This window comes from Rhinolophus sinicus, linkage group LG14, assembly GCF_036562045.2.
Source record: "Rhinolophus sinicus isolate RSC01 linkage group LG14, ASM3656204v1, whole genome shotgun sequence".
Classification (NCBI taxonomy): domain Eukaryota; kingdom Metazoa; phylum Chordata; class Mammalia; order Chiroptera; family Rhinolophidae; genus Rhinolophus; species Rhinolophus sinicus.
The window spans coordinates 41,598,406-41,620,563 of NC_133763.1; the positions used below are offsets into that span (position 1 = coordinate 41,598,406).

General features: G+C 44.0%; 1 protein-coding gene and 1 pseudogene across 1 annotated transcript; both read left to right on the plus strand.

The window, feature by feature from the left end:
* The first annotated feature begins 1,494 nt into the window (after nt 1-1,494).
* On the plus strand, nt 1,495-19,296 carry SARS1 (seryl-tRNA synthetase 1). Its single transcript, XM_019730525.2, has 11 exons — nt 1,495-1,737; nt 8,231-8,301; nt 11,833-11,913; nt 12,871-13,029; nt 13,965-14,108; nt 15,093-15,248; nt 16,394-16,615; nt 17,195-17,324; nt 17,581-17,738; nt 18,407-18,536; nt 18,896-19,296. Exons 1-11 carry the CDS (start codon nt 1,602-1,604, stop codon nt 19,051-19,053), a joined length of 1,545 nt encoding a protein of 514 aa, XP_019586084.2. The 5' UTR covers nt 1,495-1,601; the 3' UTR covers nt 19,054-19,296.
* Nucleotides 11,488-11,588, plus strand: LOC141568716 (U6 spliceosomal RNA; annotated as a pseudogene).
* Nucleotides 19,297-22,158: the final 2,862 nt, after the last annotated feature.

Sequence of the window (22,158 nt, forward strand, 5' to 3'; positions counted from 1 at the left end):
ACGGACTATCTCAGACATTTTCCAGATTCAGGTTTGGGGTCCATTACATAACTTCCCTGGGCCTCAGTTTCCCCATACAGGAGATACAGGGGTTAACCTAGCTGTCTTCCAGTTGGCAGTCCTTGAACCCTTGAGGGCTCAGATGCAGCATCCAAGAGCTCTTCTCAGCATTAAAGGCTAAAAGACACCACCCATCCAAAAGATGGCTTCACTCCATCACTCCATAACTGCAGCATTAGGTTGATCTGCTTTTGTGTTAGCTTCTGGCAGGAATTACTCGGTGTAGTAACACTGGTTATTTCTTGCTAATCAGAAATTCTAGTTGGCAGCGGTGTGTGTCTAATTAATAAGGGAATACAAATTATTGTTCTTTAAATCATACGTTAGACAAAAATATTTCAAAACATGAGGGACAAGGTGATAAAAAGATTAGAAATTATTAGGCTAGCAGATAGTAGCTAAGAGATTCCCCTCTAGCCCTAAAAAGCCTACGATTCTAAGCTGATAAATGAAGTCCGTGATTATGTTAATTTGTTAGGTAACAGGAGCATTTTAAAGGAAGAGTTTGTAATCAAATGATAAGACTAATGGTGAAAAATCCTAAGGAAGTTTGGAGAGGCCAGAATGTATAAATCACCCTTCCTGTGATACTTTGGGAATTGGGAGTGGCCTCTACAGTCTCTGCAAGGTGGAAGGATGGGGCGAACACAACGCCTATTCCCAAATCCTCCAAATAATCTCATTACCAGGGAGATTCTTTGATAATTTTGGCTCGACCAGCAACTAGAATATTTTACTGGAAAGGCCTGAATGTTCTAAAATGAAGTGATGTAATATTTGGTCAAGTTTTCACACAAACCTAAGACAGGACCTCGACACCTTGTCCTGCCTTCAAATCTACTAAATATTTTCCCCTTGGAAGTCCCCTCATGTCTCGCTCTAAAAGATTTCAATTGCACTTTCCAGGCCCTATGCTCTTAAGCCTTGGTAAAGGGACAATCTAGTTTACCCAACAGTCGGATTAAGAAATGTGTCCGAGCTCTGAGGCAGGAAAGTGGGACTGTTGAGTTGAGGTAACCCGGGGACTAAAAAAATGTAGCCATACGCTTGTCTCAAGATGAAGCAGAGAGCAGAGGTCCAGGGAGAGGGTCCAGTCTGAGGAGCCAAGCTTGCAAAACGGAAACTGGCATCTTCTGGGCTCCAGCTTCCAAGGCAGCTATCATATTGGAAGGCGTCTGCCTAGCCTGAGTCACGTCCTTGAACATGAGTAGGAAACTGAGGCACTCACCTTTAAGGGGCAATGAGAAGGCCCAGAGGGGTGCAGAGCTGGGGAGAAAGCACAGGAGGCAGCAAAGCTGCCCGCCAGGTCACACCCCTGCACGGCCGGAGCAGCCCGCGCCCGGCTCCCCCACCTTCCTCTCCGCGGCCCCGCCTCCCCGCAGGAGCACTGTCGCTTCCGGCGGACAGGGGGCGCCCGTGCCCTCGTGCCGCGCCTGCGCGGGGAGGGACAGGTCAGCGCGCCAGCGCAGGGCGTCGGTCACAGGCTTGGCTGCTGCGGTCCCAACCTCATTTCCCTCAGTGTTGACCCGGGAGGAGGGAAGATGGTGCTGGATCTGGATTTGTTTCGGGTGGATAAAGGAGGGGACCCAGCCCTCATCCGAGAGACCCAGGAGAAGCGCTTCAAGGACCCGAGACTAGTGGATCAGCTGGTAAAGGCAGACGGCGAGTGGCGAAGATGTAAGTACCGGGAGGCGCCGGGTGTCTCCCGATCCTAACCCCAACTTCGGCTCTCGGATCTCGGGCCACAGCTTCCGCCCTTCGTCAGACCCCCCTCCCACGTCGCGGTGGCTCCGAGGCTCTCTCTATCCCCCAAAACGTACCCGGGCAACCGAGACCATCCCACTTTTCCTTCTGCCGGGTTGGTACACGCTCCCTTCCACGCGTGCTCAGTGCGGATGGCTGATCTCAGGCTGGCAACGAGCATGACGCATGCGCATCTAGAGCTGTCAAGCCCTCCTGCCCCAAGGGTAGCCAGAAGGAAGCCAGGGCGGGAGGTTTGGGGGGTTTCCCCTTTCCTAACACTGTACTTTGGTCGCCTCCAGTCCTTTTCTCACCTTCGGCAAGGCCAAAGTGGTCACCTATTTTGATAGGGTGAAAGGCTCCAGCCGCGACCGAGTCACATCTGCCGCGTAATAGGTTCACTCCACCCATATTGGAAGTATTTGGGGTCTTCGGAGGCTGCTCCTGTCTAAAAGCAGGGGTCCTGGAGCTTTTGGAAAAGCCATTCCCCTGATTTGTGGTTCTAGCTTTCAGAACGGATAAGTCTTTGTAGTGGTAGGTCAGACAGGGGAGAGGGATGCGGCGAGGCAAGAAAAAGCTTTTAATTGTTGAGGCTGTTTAACTGTGATTTGTGAAAGTTTTCCGGAAAAGATATTGGCAGGGTTGGACTAAAACCTGGAACTGACCCGGGCATCTTTCATGAACCTAAATAAAAGCATAAAACCCTCTGCCTGTATTAAATGGAGTGATCACTGATTGGCTGGATGCACACGTGGTTAATTTTGTCTGATGCAATAAGTCGGCAACCAGCTGAGAGCCAGGTTTATGACAGCACACTGCAAAGGCCATCGCTGTCCGAGAGTGGGGTGTGTTTCCATTAGGAAAATTAATTTTCCTAAATGTATAAGGGTACCAAGAGAATATTTGTGTAACTCGGTTTGTCTGATGCTTCAGTATGTCTCGGTCACTCTAATGTGGTACTTTGTGACTGAGATCCCACCACCTGAATTTGAAGTTTTGAGTTGCTATGGAATTCAACTAAACAGAAGGAAAAAACTAGACCAGATATTGTTTTACTGAATCAGAAGTATCATATATTTGCATCAGCCTAGCCATTGTCCAGCACTAAATGTATTTGAATGTGTATAATGTACATGTATACATTATATATGTGTATAATGTATATATAGATGTGTATAATGTACATATCTATAGGAAGTTTTTCCTTTTCCTGATGAATGGATATATGGAGGGGATAAGTTCTTCAGAGACTTGGCTGTGTTTTATTCATCTGTATGTCCCAGTACCTAGGATATACATATACATACAGGATATACATATACATGTGTATACATATATTCCAAGTGCCTAGCACTGCATCTGCTCCTTGTTAAGAGCTTGACAAAGGTTTGCTGAATTCATGAATATCTTCTGTGTTCAGGGCACTTTGCCCGTCTGTATGAAGAGCAATTTGTGTAATTTATTTCCAACACACATACTCTTTTCTACCTGATATCCCTTAGTAATATTCTCTTTGCAGCCAAAGGGAGTTAATGATTTTTCCCAAGTTACTGGCTGCTCAAGTAGGACATTGACAGATCTTGTATCAAGGTTCTTCTGTATCTGAACCTCAGATCAGAGATTGGGGTTCTTCTGTCATTGGCTGCAACAAGGACTTGTAACCCAGTTGGTCTGCCTGTAGACCTCCAAGCTGCCACTAGGGCTCTCAAAGGAATCTGATAAAACTTGGAGTCATAGCACCACAGAGTTTACCACACCTCATCTCACTCCAAGGATTTGAACTGTGATTTCTTCTTTTTAATTTCAGAATAATGTAATGAGGACACACTTGGGCACATGAAAAGCATTTGCCTCGACTACTTCAAAGCCACTAGATTTCTACCTATCTTAAAATCGGCTGCTAACCACAGGAATTCTGTCTTCCCCCCAAAAGTGCTTTTCTGAATGAGAGTTCTCTTTAAATTGAAGTTATTTCCTGCTAACCATTACTGCAGATGTCTTCAGCCAGGCTCTCAGCATTGGAATAACTTTTTAACTGCTTTCAGTTTCACCTCAGTCTCACCCAGTCCTGGGCCACACCCAGGCCATGTGATCTATTTGGAATGTAAATCTAATCCTTTTACTTCCAGGCATAAGTCTAGCAATGACATTCATACCTTAAAGCAGTACCGTCTGATAGAAACATAATGTGAGCCACAGGTGTAATTGTAAGTTTTCTTGTAGCCACTTAAAAAACGAAAAGAAGAACAGATGAAGTTAATTTTAGTAACATATTTTATTTAACCCACTATATCAAAAAAAATATATTATTTTCAACATGTAATCAATATAAAAAATTATTGAGATATTTTACGTTCTTTTTCTTTTTTATAAGTCTTCGAAATCTAGTGTATACTTTACACTTATAGTACATCTCAATTCAAGCTAGCCATGTTTCAAATGCTCTGTAGCCACATGTAACTAGTGACTGCAGATTGGACCGTAGAGTCTTAAAGCATAAAAATCCAAATTTCTTAACCCAGTTTACAAAGTCCCACATTCCTTCCTAGCCTCATCTTCTGCCATTCTCCCACATATGCCCCTCGCTGTTTGTTATGCTACTCCTAAACTCTGTCACATGTCTGTGACTGTTGCCTCTTCTTGGGTGATGCCCCACTCCCATCAGCCCTCCTTGCCACCCAATTCTGCTCTGATAGCTCTACTTCATGTGTTAAGTGCTCTCCATATATTATATATCTCTGTTGTGGCATTTATACTATTTTTATAGACAGCTTTTTAAAACTTGCTTTTATTGCAGTGTAATGTATACAGGGAAGTGCACAAATCTTAATGTGCAGTTTGAATTTTACCAATCTCTACGCCCATGTAACCCCCACACAGATGAAGATCTATGGCATTTGCAGCACCCCAGCAGGCTCCCCTCACCGTCACTTCTCACCTCCAAAAATCACAGTATTCTGCCTTCTACTGTCAGGGACCCCAAAATAAGGTCCTTTTGGCCCGGTGTCACTCACACCAATATAACAGACTGTATTTGGTAAAGCAAAGCAGAAACTTGATTTCTTTGATCAAAGAATGCAGAAGGATGAGCTTACATTAAAGATACCACCTCCCCATATGGGGAAATGAGGAGAATCTTAAAGGATTGGTGGGAAATGGGCAGGTTCAGGAGTAGAGATTTCCGAGAAAACGGTGGCGAATTCTCTGAATTGCCAGGGAGTGTGAGCAGTTTCTATACATAATTGGAACATGGCTGTCCAGACAGCATGTCTCATTTTAATGTTAAGTCTCCAGCCCTGGGCATGATTTTTAGCATTCCAAAGAAGGAAAATTCATCAAAAGGTCACTTGGGAAGGGGTTTTGGCACCATCTTGGATTCTTCTGTGCAAACCAGTTTTTTAGCTGTGTCCTTGGGTCTCTTATCTAGTCTTTACGGGAAGGCTTAGCTTGCTGTGGAATTTCTGCGCTTTCCTTAGGAATTCAGCCAGGTTCATCCGGGGATGCACTGGAGAATGAGAGCAGACACGAAAGTTAATAAGGATTAACTAATACTGTGGTGGCACAACCCAGTGACACTATCACCATAAATTACCTTTGCCTGATTTTGAACTTCATATAAATGGTCTTATATAGTATATACTTTTGTATGTGTCTTCTTTCTCTCAAAGTGATGTCTGTAAGATTATTCCGTGTTCTGATGTGTAGCAGTGGTTGGTTCATTTTCATTGCTGTATAGTACTCCATTATGTAAATATACCAAACAATTGTATTGATGGACTTTTGGATTGTTACCAGTACAACGATATTAAGAGTATAAGGCCCAGGAGTGGAATTGCTGGGTCATAGGGTAGGGACATGCTTAGATTTACTAGTTGCTATGAGAGTTTTCCAAAGTGGTTGTAGTAGTTGGTACTCCCACCAGCAATAGAAGAGTTTCAGTTGCTGTACATTCTTTCCCTTCATTTTGGCAGTCCTTTCAATTTTAGCCATTCTGGTGGGGAGCTAGTGGTCTCTCATTGTGGTTTTTATTTACATTTTCCTGATGACTAAAGATATTGAACACTTTTTCATGTACTTGTTAGCATTTGGACAGCCTGTTTTGAGAGGGTCTGTTCAATCCTGTTGACCAGTGTTGTTTTTTTTATTGTCTTTTTCTTATTGATTTTTAGGAATTCTTTATCTATTTTGCATACAAGACCTTGTCTGGTAGTATATATATTGCAGATCTTTTCTCCCATCTGTGACTTGCCTTTTCACTCTTTGTCTTTTAATGAGTAGAGTTCTTAATTTTAATGAAGTCTAATTTATTGGTCTTTTGTAATTTGTGCTTCTTGTATTCTTTTTAGAAAATCTCCATATCCAAAGTTCTGAAGATAGTCTCCATTTTTTTCCTACAAGTTTTATTACTTTACCTTTCATTTTTAGATAGATGATTTATCTCACATTGATTTTAGTGTATGATGTGAGATAGGAATCAAAGTTCTTTTTTTTAAATGTGGCATCCAATTGCTTATGATAAAATGTGGCAAACTAGGAATAGAGAGAAACTTTCTTAATTTGATTAGTGGTATTTATCAAAAAAAAACAACCCATGGCTAATATTATTCTTTTTTTTTTTTTTAATTTATTGGGGTGACAATTGTTAGTAAAATTACATAGATTTCAGGTGTACAATTCTGTAATACATCATCTATAAATCCCATTGTGTGTTCACCACCCAGAGTCAGTTCTCCTTCCATCACCATATATTTGATCCCCCTTACCCTCATCTCCCACCCCTCTCCCACATTATTCTTAATGATGAAATACTGAACCTCTCTCCCTGAGCTGGGGAACAAGGCAAGGATGTCTACTAGACCATGTCTAATCCACATCGTGCTGGAGGTTCCAGACAGTATGTGTAAGGCAAGAAAAAGAAATAAAAGATTGGAACAGAAGTAAAACTGTCATTATTTACAAATGACTTTGATTGTCTGTGTAGAATCTCAGCTATTAAAATTAAATAAATTTAGCAAGATCACTGTATACAATATACAGAATCAATGATGTGTCTATATATAAGTAACATTTAAAAAGAATCTGATACCTAAAACTATATTTTAAAAGTGACATTCAAGATCCCTGTACTGAAAACTACAAGACATTGCTGAGAGGAAAATAATAAAGGAATATACTATGTTTATTGATTAAAACATTCAGCATTGTTAGAATATGTATTTTTAAAATTATCTTATTTTCTTTTATTTCCCAGTGCCTAGTTCAGTGTTTTATATTCCCAACCCTTAGCACGGGGCCTTGGAAATAGAAGGGACTAAGTAAAAAATGTTTAACTTTTTATTTCAAAATATTTATAGATTTAGAGAAAATTACAAAAAGTAGTACTAAGTGGTCCTGTGTACCCTTCACCAAGTTTCCCCCAGTGATAACATCTAACATAAGTTGTACAATATAAAAACCAAGAAATTGACATTTCACAATTCACAAACCTTATTCAGATCACCAGTTTTTCATGTACCTGTGTATGTGTGTGTGTGATTTTATCACATGTAGATTTGTGTCACTACTGCCACACGCAAGATAAACAACTGTTCCACCACCACAGAGATCCCTCTTGCTGTCCCTTTGTAGTCTAGTCCCTTTCCCCTCCCCCACCTACCCCTGGCCACCATGAATCTGTTCTCCATCTCTGTGATCAATGTGAATAAGTGAATGAGAAGGTAGTTATATATCATTTTCTGCTAAAATTTAGTTTAGTTAAAGTTTGGCAAAGCCTTCGAGAGTAGCTATGTCTCATTTCTAGTCATCATTTTACCTGTTAAAAGCCTGATTTTCACTATATTGCTCCTAAAGTTTCCATTTAAGAGGTCCAATTTTTGCGTATCAGTTAGATTAATGAACCACAATACCAATATATTAATTTGGACCAGAATATATATGTAGGTTGATTTAGTAGTACACTGTCTTCCCAAAAGAAACCAAATCATGAGAAACTAAATTATTATAATTTGAAAGTTGCCAGATGAGCATTATGTCAAAGCAAAGAGAATAACACTTACTGTTTCTAGCATAGAGATGTAGCAACCAAGTTCCTGGGAATAGAAACATGAATGCCCTCTTTCTAGATTCTCCTGCGTACCACATGGTTTCTTAAATGAATTTTAAGATGACAAAACACGTTATAGTTACTTGAGTATTTTTAGTCTCAGAATGGCCTTTTCCTTGTCACCAAACGCTGGAGAACCCTATTGTAGTTACCAATATATGCCAACTAAATTTGGGACTCTAAAGCTACAAGGTTTCACAACTTCATGAGGCAGGTCTCGCACTCTGGCCTTGGCTGAGATCAGTCCTAAGAGGCCGTGATTAGGAGAAAGAGGAATCTTAACTATATGCATATCTTTGGTATATTCTTGGGTTCTTTATTCTTCAGGCAGATTTCGGGCAGACAACTTGAACAAGCTGAAGAACCTGTGCAGCAAGACAATTGGAGAGAAAATGAAGGTAAGTGGCGACCTTGAAAGCTTGAGCAGAGGAAGTCAGTCTTATTCTTAGTTAATACTCATATAATTTCTAATTTAGTGTCTAATTCTATGGATACCGAATTTCTTACCAAAGTGGGGGAATTATTTTAAAAAAAAAGGAAGGACGTGGGGAGGAAACTAAGAGATACTTTAAAGCATCAGTTAGTCCGTCTTCAGTCTTCAGATATGTCTTAGTCTGTTTGGCTTCTGCTATAACAGAATACCACAGACTGAGTGGCTTATAAACAACAGAAACTTATTTCTCACCGTTCTAGAGGCGGGAAGTCCAAGATCGAGGTACAGGCAGATTTGGTGTCTTGTGAGGGCTCCTTCCTGGTTCATAGACAGTCTCCTTGCTGGTTTCTCATGGCGGAAGGAGAGAGGGAGCTCTCTGGAGTCTCTTATGAGGTTACCCTCATGACCTAATCACCTCTAAAAGACCCTACCTCCAGATACCATCACATTGGGGATTAGTTTCAACTTTGAATTTGGGGGGACACAAACATTCAGTCTGCAGCAAGATTCGGATTCTTGCCACACTTGTCATTCATTGTCTATTCTGTTCTTGTAATAAGAATATAAATTCCACCAGTAATCCTTTCCAATTATTTCTTAAGGTCAACCTACAGTGCCACAAACAATTTCTTATGGCAGACTTCAGGTCGTTTGTCCCAGGGCAGTTGTGCTCTTTAATGAAAAGAGTATACATAGGGTCTCCAAATCCTGGACTGTTGGCTATGTGACTGGAGGCAAGTTAACTCCTGAGTCTCATTTTTCTTGTCTGTGAAATGACAATAATAACTTTTACCTATAGAATAAACTTGTGAGAACTAAGTTTTTTAAATGTAGAGAACCTGGCACAATGTCTAGAACATTGTAGTTACTCAGCAATTGGGAGGAACAATGGCTGGCAAGTAGTCGCGACCTTCGTCCACAAAACCCTTCCATGCTTTAAGAATGTTACGTTTTGGGGCCGGCACAGTGACTCAGGCGGTTGGAGCTCTGGGCTCCTAACTCAGAAGGCTGCTGGTTCGATTCCCACGTGGGCCAGTGGGCTCTCAACCACAAAGTTGCCGGTTGGACTCCTGGACTTCCTGAAGGGATGGTGGGCTGCCCCCCCTGCAACTAACGACGGAAACTGGACCTGGACCTGGAGCTGAGCTGCGCCCTCCACAACTAAGATTGAAAGGACAACAACTTGACTTGGAAAAAGTCCTATTGCCCTTCCCCAATAAAATCTTTTAAAAAAAAAAGAAGAAGAATGTTAAGTTTCAGCCGGGCCTTGCCTTGGTTTCCAGAATAGTACATGTTTCTAATCTTTCTTCCAAAATACCCTTTTTTGCCTCTCAATCACTTTTTACAAAGTATATTAATTTCACCCTACCCTCTGTCTCATTTTTAAGTTGTAAACCTCTAAACTAAACCCCAAAATTAAAAATGTGGAAACTGAACCAGTAAAGAGCAGAACAAAAAATTTCCTTGGGATTCTAACACCTTATGCTTCCTGATAGTCCGAGTCCTTCTCTTTAACAGCATTTTGTTCCACTTTCAGCTTGTGACGGCTATAGAAACTGGTATCAATAATCGCATTGTTTTCTTCCTATGGGACTCATGATGCTTAATCATTTGCATGCCAGAGGTCCTGTGACTATGTTAACTGCCGTGTATGCGCCTGCCTGTGTGCTCTGTGAAACACACATACAGGTAGTGCCAGCCAAGAGTTTTTTCATAGCAAGAAGATGGGAGTGTTTGTTTCCATTTGCAATAACAATAAAGAGTGTTCTCCTTTGCGGTCCATTGGAATGGTACTCACAGTGCTTTAACTTGCATAGCACTTGAAAGTATTTAAAACTATATATATATATATATCATTTTGGGTTTGATTTTTGCTGCAAGCATGGAGTGTAGGTAGTACAATTATCAGCCTTATTTAAAGGTTAAGGATATAAGCTTAGGAAATTCAATTATGGCCTAAAATCATGCTATGAGTTACTTACAGAGCCAGAACTTGAACTTAGAACTTGAATTTGCTGCCCTAACGGATAAGTGGATAGCGGGGTAGCCTCAGCTATCTTGTTAGCATACAGGAAATATTGAGATTTAGGCCATTTTTTTCCTCAGAAGTTTTTGCTTGTTCTTATCAAGACTCATTTTGATATTTTCAGACTTTTCCACCTTTTTAAGATGATTTGTTTGAGTCACCGAAGGGTATGAGTTGGGTTGTGGTTACAATCTTGACTTTTCACTTCAACGTATGAGAATGTATAATAAGCCTAAGGGATTTCTATGCTTTACCCTCAGAAGATTTAGTCCTTTCTCATGATTCAATTTTGTGCAGTGGGTTATGAGGTTGTATAAATTGCCTACTATTATTGGATTGGATTTAAAAAATCCTTAGGGCATGGAACATGATTTCTACACATCATTTTATTTATATTTGCAAAGCAGATCCAAAATCTTCTCAACTTATTTTTATGAGTTTTGCTGAGATCTTCTATAGCTTGTTATAATGGCCTTTGATAATTTTCCTTAATTTAGGAAGAATTTGACTCATAAAGTTATCCTCCCCATGGCTTTGGGCAAGGATTAGAAGTGACTTGGCAGATTGTCATAAAGGAGGGTGAGGCAAGAAACTGGAGAGGGAAAATATCTAGTCCTGTGTACACCTCTGCTGTACAACTTGCATTGACTGCTCTAAACTTAGTTCCAGATTTTGTGACTTTTTTCCTCCAAAATGTTGTGTTCCTTGTCTCCCTAATATTTCATCATCCCATCATTTTGTCCCCTTTACCTTCAGCACTGGGACTGTTCTTAGCAGGTAGCCAAGGATTCAGAAATTCACACCCAGGCGTCTGCCCCGCCCCAGTGCTGGCTCCTGAGCACCCAGCTCATGAACGCTTTCACACATTCTTGGTGCCCATAACTATTCTATGTCCAAGGCAGACATTCTTCTTCTGTGCCTGATGATGTCAGCCCTCTGACCCTGATTGGTTAATCTCGTGCCTGATGATGTCAGCCCTCTGACCCTGATTGGTTAATCCACCTGGCCGGGATCAAAAAGCTAGAAAGTGGCAGAACAGGGACTTGAAACTTCTCACTTCCAGTTTAGCAATTTTTCTCCCACATGTTACGTCTTTTAGAGACAGTTATGTAGAAAGTTCTGTGAGTGCTCCCTTTGGCAATACATACACTAAAATTGGAACGATACCTTGCTCCTGGCCCTTGCGCAAGGATGACACACAAATTCATGAAGCGTTTCATATTTTGTGCAGGTGCTGCAGTCTCCTCATACCCTTTGCTGGTTAGCTCAGAAGAAACAGTGAGTCAAAGCACAATGTAAGGCACTCGATAGCAAAAGTGTGACTTTTCTCTATAAGAAGATAAATAAATAAAAAATAAAGTTCTGTGATTAGTTTACATGCTATTAATTGGGTGTGCACTTATAAAATGTCAGAGGATTTTTTTTTTTTTTTACTCAGTAGTGCTGCTTGTTTGTATTTTTTTCTTGCAGAAGAAAGAGCCAGAGGGAGATGATGAGTCTGTTCCAAAGAACGTGTTAAATCTTGATGACCTCACCACAGACACTTTAGCTGTAAGTTATTGTCCTTTTCTAGGTTGGAATTTCTGTTCTTTTATCTAAACTTATTCCTAAATAAGCGAATGCTGATACTCTGCTCCACCCAACGTTGTGGCATCTTGGGACATGTCCCCATCTGCTCTTATTATATACTCTGTACTTGAGTGTCTATTAAACAGCAGAGATGGAGTCATGGAGTGGAAGAGCAAGGGTAGGAAGAAGAGAAAACAGGAATCGAACTATGTTTGGTTTATATTACTCCATTTTCACAAAGTCAGGGAATCTTTTCAATATACTGTAATTCAGTACATATTCACTACAGTGGACCTAGAGCAGTAATTTTCAAGGTTTTAATCACCGAACCCTTTCTTAAAACCCACAGTACAAAAGCATAGCAAGAGCCTGAACACAAAAAAAGCAAAGTTGCTGTGCTTGAAGGGCTAGTTTGAAGGAGTTATTCCTGTCCAGCCCTACCTGGTAAGGGCTCCCCCTAAGAAATCAGTATATTTTGTGACACCTGCAGTAAGGAATACAAAATTAGCTTAAGGCAAAGTCTCTTGCTCCTAATAAATGTGTAATCTTCCTGGAGAACTGTTAAATGTTGTACATAACAGAATGTTGAATTGATTTAACCAGGAATATCAGAAAATGCAAGGTAAGGGAAAGAGCTCTTAAAAGAGCTACATATTAAAACTCCTGACACATATAGGAACAAGAAGAGTGGCCAGAATCGATCCACCTCTGCCTCGGGCACCCCAAAAGAAAATGCCAACGGATTTGTAGGGCAAGACCATATATATCCCTGTGTGAAATAAATCTCGGTTCTTTGAAAGCCTTCCTTGTCAATTTTTAAAATGCTATGACAATGGTTTTCATTAGAGCACAACAGGGTTAGGGCAACAGAATCACATTGCTGCTACTCAGTCCTTGACTCGCTGTGGCCTGGCTGCGGCCTGACCTGTTCATCTACAGAACCTGAAAGTGTCACAGATCAAAAAACTCCGACTCCTCATCGATGAAGCGATCCTGAAGTGTGACGCGGAGCGGATAAAACTGGAGGCAGAGCGGTTTGAGAACCTGCGAGAGATCGGGAACCTTCTGCATCCTTCTGTGCCCATCAGCAATGATGAGGTAGGCGTCAGTGCCACCGCAGGCAGCTGCCTTACATCCTCCTCTGTTAGGCAGGGGCACGGTGGGAGGAGGAGAGCAAAACACTGGCACTTTCTGTATAATAGGCCTTGTGTCAGTAGCAGGCTCTTTGTACATTCAGTCTGTCCACCAATTGAGAATTGAAAGATTCAGATCCTTGCCTGATTGGGAAGTAGCAGAGACAGCAGGTAGGGGACTTCGGGCATAGAAGTCTCTTCTGAATCGTGCTACTGTCCTTCACTGTTGCCCCTGGTAGCAGTGAGTCTCGTGGGAGGGATCTGCTAAATCAACCTCACCCCTCACCCATACCCTGCTGAGAAGCTGCAGGTTGAAGGGAAATCTGCATGATAAAAGTTTCCTGCTGAGTGGAGCTTCCCCGGCACAAAGCTGCTCAGAGCCCAGCCTTTGTTCCCTGACACCCCAGCCATTGCTGGGCCCATCTGTGCCTCTTTCATTCATTCCCTGGTGAACAGAAAGTTAAACTCAGGGAGGTCAGGCCCTGAGCCCGCCCTCATGTGGCCGGGGACCAATAAGAGCCTGGAAAAAAAAAAAAATCTACATTCTCCTCTGCACCCCAGGCAATGCTGATTGTCCAGGGGAGGGGTGTCCTTGTGCAGGATTTTCAAGGAGTCATTTAAAAGGGTAAAAAAGGCAATGCAACAGATCTTTTGCAAAATCGTGATTTCAGTTTCATGGCTAGAATCGCTTCTAGGAATTTATAAATGATTATTTCTCTATTGAGCACAAATTCTCTAGCAAATTCCCCTCTCTAGTCTCTGTACACAGTGACCAAAACCTCATGTTCGAGTTAAGCAATGGCTTCACTAAGCTCAAAGTTGTTGGAACAGGATTTAGAAAGATGGAGGTTGTAGAATTCAGAGGTCATGTATCTTTGTCTCCTGGTCTTGTTTCCTTAGGACGCAGACAACAAAGTAGAGAGGATTTGGGGTGATTGTACGGTCAGAAAGAAGTACTCTCACGTGGACCTGGTGGTGATGGTTGATGGTTTTGAAGGCGAAAAAGGGGCCATTGTGGCTGGGAGTCGAGGGTACTTCCTGAAGGTAAGAGTAGGGAACCATTGGGGATGGGATTATAAAGAAGGAACTAAATGTGCAGCAAACAACCTACTTAAAGAGGCCAACACATCAAATCTACCATTTGTACTCGCCTTTCTACTGCAAACTAAATCAGAACAGCCTCTGCCTAAGGAGCTCAGTGTAACTGGACAGTGAGACAAGTAACAGAGTCAAAACCCACTGTGATACGTGCTGTGGTGTGAGCAGGCCCAGGGTGCTACGAGAACAGTAGGCCAACCCGGATTAACTGAATTCAGGGAAAGCTTTCAGAAGGCCATGGTAAAATAATTTTGGAATCACAGTTGACCCTTGAACAACACGGCTTGAACACGTGGGTCCACTTACACGCAGATTTGTTTCCAATAAATTCTGTAAGTGAATTTTTTCTTATGATTTTCATAATAACATTTTCTTTTCTCTAGCTTACTTTACTGTAAGAACATAGTATATAATACATATAACATGTGCAATATTTGTTTATCGTGTTTATGTTATTGGTAAGGCTTCCAGTCAACAGTAGGCTATAAGTAGCTAAGTTTTGGGGGAGTCTAAAGTTACACATGGATTTTTGACTGTGAGGGAGGGGGATTGGCAGCCCTAACCTCCACGTTGTTCAAGGATCAACTGTACACATATACACATATATAGGTAAGCTCTACATTATATAAACGAATCCAGCGTTGTAAGAATTAGCACAAGAAAACTTCCCTGTGTACCCGGAGCCAATAATCCTTTCCTCTTGCTTTGGTATCTGAAAGAGAATTCAATGCTCCTGGATGATATGCTGGGCATTTGTATTAAGGAAGAATCTCTTGAAGTAGTATTGGGGTGCATGGTCTTTGCTGGCCTCCTGTGTACCCCTGTGTAGTCATATCTACGGCCCCAGTTGCCTTTGAATGTGAACTCTAGCAGGTGGACATGTTGGTGACAGAACCCAATCACACAGCGCTGTGTTCTCTGCTTCTTTAGGGGGTCCTGGTGTTCCTAGAACAGGCACTCATCCAGTATGCCCTTCGCACCTTGGGAAGTCGGGGCTACACTCCCATTTATACCCCCTTCTTCATGAGGAAGGAGGTCATGCAGGAGGTGGCACAGCTCAGCCAGTTTGATGAAGAACTTTATAAGGTGAGTAGCCTGAGGCATTGGGGCAGAGGACTTCCTAAGTTAAGAAGTTTAACTTCAGTGGCAGCCGGTTAGCTCAGTTGGTTAGAGCGCGATGTTTGTAACACCAGGGTTGCTGGTTCGATCCCCACATGGGCCAGTGTGAGCTGCGCCCTCCACAACTAGATTGAAACAACTGCTTGACTTACAGCTGATTGGTCCTGGAAAAACACACTTAAAATAAATAAAAGTTAAAAAAAAAAAAAAAAAGGCAAGTTTAACTTCAAAGATACAGAGCAGCGCTGTCCGGGAGAACTTCCTGTGATGATGGAAATATTCTGTATTTGTGGCTATTGCTCACTTAAAATGTGGCTAATGCAACTGAAAAAGTAAAATATTGATTTTTTACTAATTTTAATTCAAATAGCCACACATGGTTAGTGGCTGCCGTATTGGACAGAGCAGGCATAGAGGCTGTTTGATCTTTCCCCGAGACAATCGGTCTGATGTATCTAGATGAACGTACTTTAACATTATGAGTTTAGAAAAGCACATCTGTTCAGTGGTGGGACAAAAGGAAATCATCGAAGTGGCTGGTCTTACCATGTCCTTCCAGTGTGTAGCTCCTTCTCAACCAGGGACGGTCTCACAGAGCCAGAGGGCTCAAGTCAAGGTTCAGAAGATGCTTCTAATCGACTGAACACCAAAGTGATTTTTTGAGGATTATAATCTGTAGACTAACCCATAAGCACCAAGAAAGCAGAGACTGTGTCTCCTTCTGCCTAGCATTGGCAAAAAGGACTTGACACTTAGTAAATGCTTCACAAGCCCTTGTTGACTGGATTGATTTATGTTGCTGCCAGCTCAGGTTTTATCGTACGCCTGCTATCATGGGCCCTTATACGTCATTTATAAATGTTTCATGTATGAAATAAGTAAAAACTATTATCAGAATATTTTATCTCTTCTTGGTTTGCTTTTCTTTGATCTAGTACGGACCCCATTTGGGACTGACCCAATCCCTCCCCTGTCTTTAGCGTCCCTTGCTCATTCCCAGGCAGAGATTAAGGAAAATTCTCCCTGCCCCATCACTCTTCTCTTTGGTTTTTTTGCTCTAGCTAAGGTCCTCCTCCCTCACTTTTAACTAATAAAGGTCCCTCCTCCTTCAGGTGATTGGCAAAGGCAGTGAAAAGTCTGATGACAACTCGTATGATGAGAAATACCTGATTGCCACCTCAGAGCAGCCCATTGCTGCTCTCCACCGAGATGAGTGGCTGCGGCCAGAGGATTTGCCCATCAAGTACGCGGGCCTGTCCACCTGTTTTCGCCAGGAGGTGGGCTCCCATGGCCGTGACACCCGTGGCATCTTTCGAGTCCATCAGTTTGAGAAGGTGAGTACACGAGTCGGGGTGAAGCGTAGGACCCTTCTACCTTTCTGTCCAGCGTGGTTAGAGGAGACACAGGATCTGTGTTGCTCAAGCCCGCCCTGGCCTGGTCTTTCCTCCTGTTGCCTACATCTGTGTTTCTAGGAAAGAGCCTGAGAACATGTGGAGTGGCTATGAGCACAGACTCTGGAACCAAGCTGCCTGAGCCCAAATGCCAGCTCCACCACTTACCAGCTGTGTAACCTTGAACAAGTTGCTTAACCTCTCTGTGCTCAGTTTTCTCCCTGTAAAAGGAGGATAGTAATAGTACCTACTTCATTGGGCCTATTGTGAGGATTAAACTAGTTAATAGACGTAAAGCACTTGGAATAGTACCTGGCACATAATGTGGTAAGCTAGCTATAGAAGCATTTGTTCTTGTTGCATTCCCAGTCCAGTGCACCAACCCCTTGCTGGGGGCCCCACCCTCACCTGATTCCCAGTGGTGTAGGAACAGGCCTTCATTGCAAGAATATCACCCACTTCAGTCCTTTAGTTTATTCACCTTGTCCCATTGTTACTGTCTCCTTGGGTCCCTCTTCGCAGATTGAACAGTTTGTCTACTCGTCACCACATGACAACAAGTCGTGGGAGATGTTTGAAGAGATGATTACTACCGCAGAGGAATTCTACCAGTCTTTGGGGATCCCTTATCACATTGTGAATATTGTCTCAGGTATCGGCCTCCCTTTCCTGCATCCTACAAATACCACCCTCACCACACAAAGAAATAGCTCACAGTCCGATTAATTGCCCTCATTAATTAAAATATCACACTCTTCTCACTTGGGAGTGTTTGGTGATAAGAATATCTGGGCATGATTTCACTTCTGGGGATAGGATATGAATTAAAGAATTCTTCAGGTTTGCTAAAGGTTAGTCTTCTGAAATACCATCCCTCCTTCATGAATTCTGGGGGTTTTTCCTTACAGGTTCTTTGAATCATGCTGCCAGTAAGAAGCTTGACCTGGAGGCCTGGTTTCCGGGCTCGGGAGCCTTCCGTGAGTTAGTCTCCTGTTCTAACTGCACGGACTATCAGGCTCGCCGGCTCCGAATCCGATACGGGCAAACCAAGAAGATGATGGACAAGGTAGATGGCCCCTGGGGAGGCAGGCAGCACGGCCTTCAGTGCAGAGTAGATCCATCTTATTTCTCAGCCCCCGGAATCCATTATTTCCCAGCATCATGGGAAAAGCTGAGCTTTTCAATCAAGACCAAAAAGGGAATCTGAAAATGACCTGTACTAGATCAGGACTGAGTCCTTTTAGATAGAACCCTGAATCTAGCTCCATTCTACAGGGCAATTCTAGCTTTTCTCGTTGGGCTTTGTTTTCTATAACTCCAAATAAAGAATAATTCCCCTTTGTTTACACCGAACAAGTCGGAGGCAAAGTTTTCCCTTATCATCCAAGGAGGTCTGGGTTGTAAGCTTATCTCTTCAGACCCAATTTGCAGGTCTTACTTTTCCAAGTTAGGGTCTTGAAAGGGATTAAAAGGAGAGGCCCCTGTAGTAGTTTCTTCTTTTTCCCTCAAAGGGCCCAACTCTCCTCAAAAATGCTGGAACCCGCCACTTGTGACTCATGGAGACATGAGGAATCTTCCTGGAGTTACCTGACAGGCAATACATATAAGTTTAGAAAAAGCTTGATAATGGGTAGAACCCATAATTTTGATTTGGATAATTGCAGTCGGGGAGTCATCCATTAAACTAGCTCAGGGCTGAGTTTAACTGCTCCCTCTGGGGCCCTCTCTTCGCAGGTGGAATTTGTCCATATGCTGAACGCTACAATGTGTGCCACTACTCGCACCATCTGTGCCATCCTGGAGAACTACCAGACAGAGAAGGGCATCGTTGTGCCCGAGAAGTTGAAGGAGTTCATGCCACCAGGTAAGACTCCGGCCCAGCCCATCTGCCTCCTGTTCTCTGTCTTCACACTCTTCTGAGTAGCGGGCCCCTTTCAGAATGGACCAGATTTGCTTGTTGAGACACAGTCTCCAAAACTCTGCCTGTCCTCTGGTGCTGGGCATTGCAGAGGCAAAGCTGCGCAAGTAGCCAGTACAGATATGATATTCTGTTGAAATGCAGCTAAAATTCAGACTGGGGAAGAAAAGAATGAATGAAACCAGTGCCCATTGTGGGTACGCTTTTGTTCAAAGAGATCATTATCTTGTGAAACTCACCCCAGAAGTCCTTGGGCTTTGACTCCTGAGAAACGATAGGTTACTTGGTTGGCTCTTCCCTTCCAGGTCTCCAAGAGCTGATTCCCTTTGTGAAGCCAGCACCCATAGACCAGGAGCCATCAAAGAAGCAGAAGAAGCAACATGAGGGCAGCAAAAACAAAGGGGCAGTGAGAGACGTCGCCCTGGAAAACCAGCTGCGGAACATGGAGGTCACCGACTCCTAAACATTCATTCCTCCCAGTTCCGTCAGCTGGGATCTCAGAGCCTGCCCACAAGCAGGGGAGCTAAGCACTCACTCATCGCCCGCCCCATCTGACTGCATTGTTAAAAGGAGAACCATCTGCTTTGCACTACACAACGTTCCTGTCTCTTCCCATGGGCCTAGGATCCAATCATTGCTAACTGATGAAACCATGTAATAAAACATCTCTGGGGAAGGTTACAACTCTTCCTCAGCCTGGGGCTGAGCCATCTCTGGCAGTTCTTCCTGGAACCATACTCACTTTTTCTTTTCTTTCTAAATTCTCTTTTCCTGACTTGTTGCATTTACCAAGTCGGCCTTTGAGACAGTAGGTGAAGGCAGAGGTAGATTTAGTAAAGACTCAGGGGCAAAGTGAAAACCTTGCAGGACAAGGGCCAGAATCCTCTTTTGTAAATCTGCTTCTGTTTAAAAGCAGGTAAGACTAGCTTAGAGACCAGAGTTGATCTAAACAGAAGCTTCATAGCACTTCTGTTCCCCAGGAAGGGATCCTTGGAAAGAGGGAGGCTGTGAACCCTCGGGGGAGAGGTAACCATATTTAATCCAAAAGAGCCCCTAGATTCAAGAACATGAACTTCTCTCTTTCCACTCATTTCAAAATGGGAGACCAACTGCATAGCAGCTTGTCGGTACAACTCCAAAGGATGGAGATGGCCAGCAGGACAGAGGAGAGGGAGGAAGAACGTTTTAATCCTTTCTCTGGAGCTCACACTATTGCCCTAATAGCCAGTTCACCCTTTTTCTCTGGGGAGGGTAATGTTTAGGCTCTTGATTTACCTGCTGCCTTTCATCTGCAATCTACAAACACTTTACTTTAATAATACCTCTTGTTAGTTTAGTGCTTCTCTCCTAGGAGCCTAAAATACTTCCTGTAGGTGATCTCTTTTATCTTTGTGACAGTCCCAGAAGGGAGGGTGGGGACATGATTATACCTCTTCCATCATATGGAAGACAGAGTACAAGGTGGGTGAGGGAGATGAGACAACCTGGCCAGGTGGAAGCCAGCAGTCCTAACTCCTCAGCAGTGCTTGATGTTACGTTTCTTTGGGAGAATGAGCAGGACTCTGAACTGGCCTGTCAGTTAGACGCCTTTATGTCATCTCAGCTTCCTTAGTCCCTAAGCAGCAACTTCGCCGTGACTGCTGCAGCTTGGCACCCACGAAAGAGGCCATGTGCTTGGTTTTCCACTGGGGACTTAGGGCTGATCCTATCCATCTTGCCGGAAACCCTGTCAAAACTGGGATACCTGAAAGGGTGACTGCAGTGGCTCTTGCCACAGGCAGGCTCCGCCAGCCCACCTCTACTGTAGCCCATTGCCCTCAGGTCTGGGATAACAAAGCCAGAGCCAACAAAGGCAAGCTGCTCCCATTCACGCAAAAGATCAGAAATTCACATTCCTGTAGCCTCAGCTTTTTGGTATGAAGAAAGGCAGTTTACACAGTGAGTAGGAGGCTGGATTTGCTCACAACACAGCCCTTCTCCCATTTGAAAAGCCCATTGGGCTTTGGGGTTAGAAACTTTCAGATGTCCTTGAACACCCTGTCTAGCCATAGAGGTCACTACACTGCTCCCTTTGCTCCCCACTCCCACCCTCTTCAGCCCCTTGTGCCCCGCTTTCCTTCCACCAGGAGGTACTGCTTTTCTCCATGGCCCTGAATCCCAGGAGGGCCGAAGCTGGGGCTTTGAGCTGCAGAAGGCCCAGGCTGGCTCTGGGCTTCCCTGCACTGCCTGACTTACCTATTTCGTACCTGAATAGTTTTCTGGAGCTGGTTGCACCTGGAACCCGGACTGGACTCCCTGCTGCTTTATGCAGAGAGGGCCTCCTAACTGCTGCTGGCAGCCCAACTCCCCATGCCAACCTCCCCCTACCTGCCCTGCAGCTGGGTAAGGGTGTGGACTGGCCTGCCTAGTGAAAAGGAATGTGCGAGGTCCAGAATATGGCTGCTGTCTGCCAACTAGTCTGTTAGAAAGTCTATATCCTCTTACTAGAGACAGGAGAGAAAAATGGAGGCAAAGATGACCCTGTGCCTGAGGTCCCTCCCTGCCGGCCATACAGTAAAACACAAGCAGGTGAGCATGTGGGCATAGCACGCATTTACTGAGTGCTAACCCTGGACCAGTCACAATGAGCACAGGGGTTACAGAAAGAATGGGACACAGTCCTTGCTCTCAAAGAACTCGAGAGTCACTAGGAAAGGTGTGGCCTGCCTTCCTCCAGAGTGAGCTGAAAACCAGACTCCCCTCCCTGGAGCAGTGGGATGGGGCTGATGCAAGCCTTGTTTATGATGGGCCGGCCAGCCTGGAAGCTGAGCACTTGGGAGCCTGCCCAGATAACCTTGACTCCACCCACGGCTGATGCCCTCATCCCAGGCACCTTGACCTGCCCCATCTCCAACCTCAGCTCCCAAGTTTCCTCAGCAAACTACCCCCACAGGCTGGTGGAATGAGTCAGAGTCCTGGGTCCTTCACCAACCCTGGGTTCCCACACCCAGGGATTCAGAGCCCAAGATGCAGGTCCGAGTGCTTCAGGCAAGAGAGGAGACACCCGGCCTCTCTACCAAGACACGGAGACCGGAGACCGACAACTAGGAGCCAGACTTCCAGAGACAAATTCTGAAATCAGGCAACTGTGTGGAGACTCAATGTAAGACCAAGGGGGGCCTACCTGTGCTCAGTCTGCTGGGAAGCTCGGTTTATCAGCCACCAAGGATCCAACCAAACCGCTCGCGCGCACACACACACACGTGAAATCACTCGGGGAACTGACACTTTGCCTGTGATTTCCGGTTTTCACAAGGTCCCAAGACTGCCTCCTCTCCCCCCACCCCCCAAACCTTTCTGGCCTCTGTCCCAGGATGAGTCTGACAGGCAGAGCTGGGATGGGCCCCAGAGAAATGTGTTGCATGTCAGAGCCTGCCAGGATGAGGGGCCTGCCCCACTCCCCCACTCACCTCACAGCATGGGGTTCCCCAAAAACTCCTCCCAGATACACATAAAAGGAGGAGCGCAACCCTGCATCTCCAACCAGGGAAGGTCTGGTGAGACCGACATCTCCGCCTCTAACGTTGCC

Coding starts and splice junctions, on each gene's coding strand:
- SARS1 (XM_019730525.2), top strand. CDS start 1,602: ATGGTGCTGGATCTGGATTTGTTTCGGGTGGATAAAGGAGGGGACCCA. Junction 13,030..13,964: donor TGCCCATCAGCAATGATGAG/GTAGGCGTCAGT, acceptor TTGTTTCCTTAG/GACGCAGACAACAAAGTAGA. Junction 17,739..18,406: donor CCAAGAAGATGATGGACAAG/GTAGATGGCCCC, acceptor CTCTCTTCGCAG/GTGGAATTTGTCCATATGCT.